The sequence below is a fragment of the Mizuhopecten yessoensis genome, unplaced genomic scaffold (assembly GCF_002113885.1).
Source record: "Mizuhopecten yessoensis strain PY_sf001 unplaced genomic scaffold, ASM211388v2 scaffold7841, whole genome shotgun sequence".
Taxonomy (NCBI): Eukaryota; Metazoa; Mollusca; class Bivalvia; order Pectinida; family Pectinidae; genus Mizuhopecten; species Mizuhopecten yessoensis.
The window spans coordinates 249,187-254,029 of NW_018407249.1; the positions used below are offsets into that span (position 1 = coordinate 249,187).

The following is a 4,843-nucleotide window of genomic DNA, read 5'->3' on the forward strand; positions in this document are numbered from 1 at the left end:
CCTGTTGACTGTCACACTGTAAATTTCCCTGTTGACTGTTACTATGACTACTATGTATATTTACTGTAGCTTGATCGCCCGGATGTTTGACCTGAGTGAAGGTTTACTCACCCTGTGATCTGTGCTCCTCCTCACCGATTTCTCCTTGGAAGCCGACACATTCTTCTCGTTCTTGATCTCCGTAAACCTTCCTGCTGACCTGACCTTTCCCGCCCCAGCAGAATTCGGCCTCATCAGTCCCAATGGAGGTTTCCTTCCTGGAACTGGATCCATGGAACTTGTCTCTGGTTTAGGGATATACTCCTGTATGGCTGGTGACCGAGCCCTACCAGCATACAGCTCCATGTGTTTAAAACTGTTCATGATTTTCGCTATTTGTTTCGCCTCGTTATCAACATCTGCCATCGCCTTGACCTTGGACTTGCTTGCTCCTGCATCAATCATTGCTTTCACCTTTTGTCCGAGTTTGAAATTTTCAGCATGGAATACGTTCAGGAGATTAGGGTTTGTTGGATGAGGGACAGAAAGGTCCTCGTAGGATCCTGACTGTCTGACAGAGGAATTCCTGGCATGGAAAGGAGAACTTTGAGGTGCTGATGACAGTTTCTTTAACAAAGCTGTATCTGCCTCAGAGAATGTGTTTCCCAGAGACTTAGCATCAGATCTGTGAGATCCATGTGACCTTAATGTAGAACTGGCTGATGGAAGTGTGTTACTCAAAATCTCCTCAATCACTTCTTCAATGTTTTCATTATCATTTCTTTCTTCACTCTTTGTTTCAGAAAACTTCCTTTCTCTTCGAGTACTCTTGCCTTCTTTCTTACTGTGACTTGTTTTGAGGTCAAAGTCATCATCGTCAGAATGTTCCCAGTCACCTAGGTTATCCAGTTTAGGAACATGAGGAATTTGCTGGACACTGTCCACTACCTCAATATGAACTTTTTCAGGAGAGTGTGGTTTTACACCTGACCTCTGACCAGAAGGCTGCCTGTTTTCTACTTTTTCACTTTTCTTTGATTTTTTTCTGCTTGAAGATAAAGATCCGTAATTTATATCAGTCTGATTAAGTTTTATTGAAAAATCACCCTGTGAATTGTTCAAGCCTCCCAATACAGAAGACTCCTGCACATTCCTATCCTCCGAGTTGTTTAGGCTACTGCGGACTGTGGCACCAGACAGAACCACTGACCTCTCCCCAAACACTGATCCTCTTTCCTCGCGTCCATTTCTGCTTCGTACTGAAGCTCCAGATGTGACAACTATCCGTTCTTTAGAGGACGATCTTGTACCTCTGGTCTCGGAACTTTGTTTGCGGCTGCGAACTGATGCTCCAGACATGACATCGCCTCTCTCCTTTGAGGAAGAAGGAGCACTTATTTTACCATTAGTGTGCCTGCCACTTTGTGCAGAATTGGATAAAGAAACATTTTCATTTGGATGTTTAGACATATCAACATTGTTTTTATTTTTGGCCCCTTTGAGAGGGAGATCAACTCTCGGACTGGGTTCAACACTATCCTGTATTACAACCCCAAGTAAATTATTTAACACTTCAGCCTGGATATTGTGATCAAACTTCTCTATAGCTTCCATTGTCTTAAGGAGAACATGATTGGATTTCAGTGAGGGTGACTCGGGGATAGGTGTAAGCTTGCCCATCAGAATGTTATGATGGATTTCAGCCATAGCTTCATCATGCTCTGAAGGTAAAACATCAGGAGGTTCCATAATACTTCCGTCCATTTTATGGAAGTACGAATTCAAATCTACTTGTGAAGATGATGGTGGAAGATCTGAGCCCAGCATGTTGTATAGACCAAACGCTGGGGTAAAGGATGCTTGTGTCATGTCCAAATTCATTGGTCTGTATCCATCTTGTGACATGACAGGAAGTTGAGCTTCCGCACCCCTAACCTCTGGCTTGACTTCCAGGAACCTGGGTGTGGAGGAATTTGACATCGGATCCATAGGATGATTTGGTATCCTGAGCTTGTAGGTTAGTCCTTCCCTAGGAGTGGCATCATCAAGACTGTCATTATCAGAAGAATCTGAGGAATCAGTATCAATTCTTCGGACTGCCAACACATCCGAGGTGTCCATACACTGTGCTGCAACATGCCACCCAATACCTGAAATCAGAGCCACGTCCGACTGTGCAGCCTGCTTACTGAGCACATTGTCAGCCTCAGTCCTCTTCTTCTTCTTCCCTGATTTTGTACGCTTCGTTTTTCCACTTCGAGGTCGGCCAGTTGCTCCTTCATCAGAATTCTTGCCCTCTTTACTTTTATCTCCACGTCGTCTTCCCTGTCTATTAAGTCCAGCAGATGCAGGTTTCTGGTCCTTTGAAGTCTGTTTTCTAGCACTTTTTCCTCTAGTTTTCATTGAAGATTGTGTCTTTGACCTATCATAGGAAGGTTTTCCAATTGTATATCCATAACTTGTAGCAGACACACCCTTCCCATTGACTTTACTGGCTGTCGCTGTTTCCTCTGACTCTGTCTTGTAGGGTTTCATGTCCTCAAAAGGGTTTACAATGACAGGTGTCTGAATAGGGGCTGTATACTTCGACTCCACATGTTTGGGTTTTGTTGTACGAGGTGAACTTTCTGACACAATCTCCACCAGGGGGGCCTTACCTGCACTGGCTGGCTTGTACTGAAATGGCTTCTTTTCAGTCAGCACATCCCCTCCAGCAGCTGTCCTTCCCTTCATATCTGTTCTCGAGGTTAGGGCACCCCTTGTGTTTGTGTCTCCATGTTTTGCTTCTTGCAGAGTGGTCAAGGATGAAGATTTCAGATTTGAAGTTTTGGAACCAATATCTTTGCTTGACTTGGTGACATTATTTATTGTTGATGACCTTGATTCCTGTGGAACATTTGGGTCACTTAGCGACTTTCTCACTCCCGAAGTTTGTCTTGAGTTGGAGGCTGAACTGCTGGGTTGTGGTTTATTCTGCGAGGAGGAGGGCTTAGAAGATGATGAAGTCGCCGGTTGCATTACAGAGGTCCTCCCATCAGATTTGGACTCTCTGACTGAGGCCCCTGACCGGACATTCGTCCCTCTATTAGACGATGTCATAGATGTAGCACTTTTCCGTACATTGTCAGTGACTGCACTTGTCCCTCTGTTAGCAGAAGCAGCACTTTTCTTCACACTATCAGTAACTGCACTATTGTTTCCAGATAAATTTGAATGTGACTTCGACACTTTGACTTCAGGGGTTTGTTTTCGTGTAACTGAGGACTGTGTTGGATTTAAATAGGAAGGAGTTGAACTATTCCCCTTATTTACACTTGCTATTGGCACAGTTTCAGACCTCCGGGCTGGTGAATGAGAAGCTTTCCTGGGATTCCCAGCCGCTGATGATTTATTTCCATTAGAGTTATTAATGTTTTCTTTTCCCAAAGAATTACCAGACACTCGCGACGTCATGTTCTCATCACCTTTCTCCATTCTCTGTTTTTTAACTTCCTCCCTGACATTTGACAGCAGTTTAGTGGACACCACCTGTAGCCCTGAACCACTGGGAGAGGAACTGACCGAGGGATCCTCCCTCAGTGATTGAGGACTGTATCCTCTTGATCTTTTATCCCCAGACTTGCACCTATTGTCAGATTTGGCACTTTTAACATCCTTTAAAGTTTTCTCAGAAGCTTTGGCGTTTAGAAGGTTCTGCCTCATCACTTCCTCTGTGAGTTCGCCACCCATTGTTTTACTGGGAAGTGAGGTACACGCCCCCAGTTTCTGAGTATGAACCACCACTCTGTCCTTGGTGACCTTCGTGGGCGTTTGATTCTGCTTTCCTTGTTTATTAAATGCCAACTCTGAATGACTTGTCTTGGCACTATTTTTTGAACCGGGACTACATTTTGATTCAATTGTTCGTAGATTGGACACAAATTTGTTTTGTGAGTTAACACTAACTATAGAGAATGATGAGGACACCTCCTTTGTTTGTGTGTTCGATGAACTGCCTCTCTTGGTGCCTCCTCGCTGACTTTGGCGTGGCTTTGCTGCAGCAGGTCGTATGACCTCTGACATCATCATTTCATCACTAGACACAGACGACCTGTCCTTACTTCCTGTTGATGATAGGTCACTTCCTGATGAATGAATTAAAATGTCTTTAGGACGGCTTTCTTCCAAAATGAATTCCTGTTTAAAGATGGAGGGACTACGTAGAAGCTGATTAGATGAGTTCTGGAATGCCTGTTTTATTTTCTTGTGATCGTTCTCATCGTCTGACCTAGGAGACGGATCCTGTAAAATGTAAAATAAATAAAATAATATTTCATCCAAACAAAATCAAACACTCACAACCAAATGTTATCGTAAACGTATAACTGTTTGATCATACTTTTTATTCAATTCACCTGCCATAAGTTCATTTGGACCACGAGATTAGGACAATAACATATCCCCTTCACAGCTTATAGTAAAACATGTGTAAAACGAGAGGCCCAATGGGCCTGCATCGCTCACCTGGTATAAATCTCACACTTGTAACCTTAAAAGTGATCTAAAATAAAGCTACAGGCAAAATATCAGTATTTATGATTAAAATTCCTTCAAAAGAACATGTAAACATTTTACCCCTGTGATTGAAAGTCGAACAAAGTCATTATGTTGAACAAATTTTATAGCCTTTCATCTCAAGATGCAACTTGCAAAGTATCAACATCCTGGGACCCATGGTTATTCAGAAGAGGTTGTTTAAAGATTTTAAACAAATTTGACCCCAGTGACCTTGAATATAAGTCAAAGTCATTCACTTTAACAACCATAGTAGTCCTTGATCCCAGCATGCTATTGACTATATATCAACATCCTGAGCATTTTGGTT

The 4,843-nt window shown here is 42.9% G+C and overlaps 1 protein-coding gene across 1 annotated transcript in view; it reads right to left on the bottom strand.

Moving 5' to 3' along the window:
* Positions 1-4,843, bottom strand: part of LOC110454439 — a 46,747-nt gene that overhangs the window by 5,598 nt on the left and 36,306 nt on the right. The window contains exon 15 of the mRNA XM_021503934.1: positions 65-4,260. Within this exon, the coding sequence (XP_021359609.1) occupies positions 65-4,260 (4,196 nt within the window). The remainder of the gene's footprint in view (positions 1-64; positions 4,261-4,843) is intronic.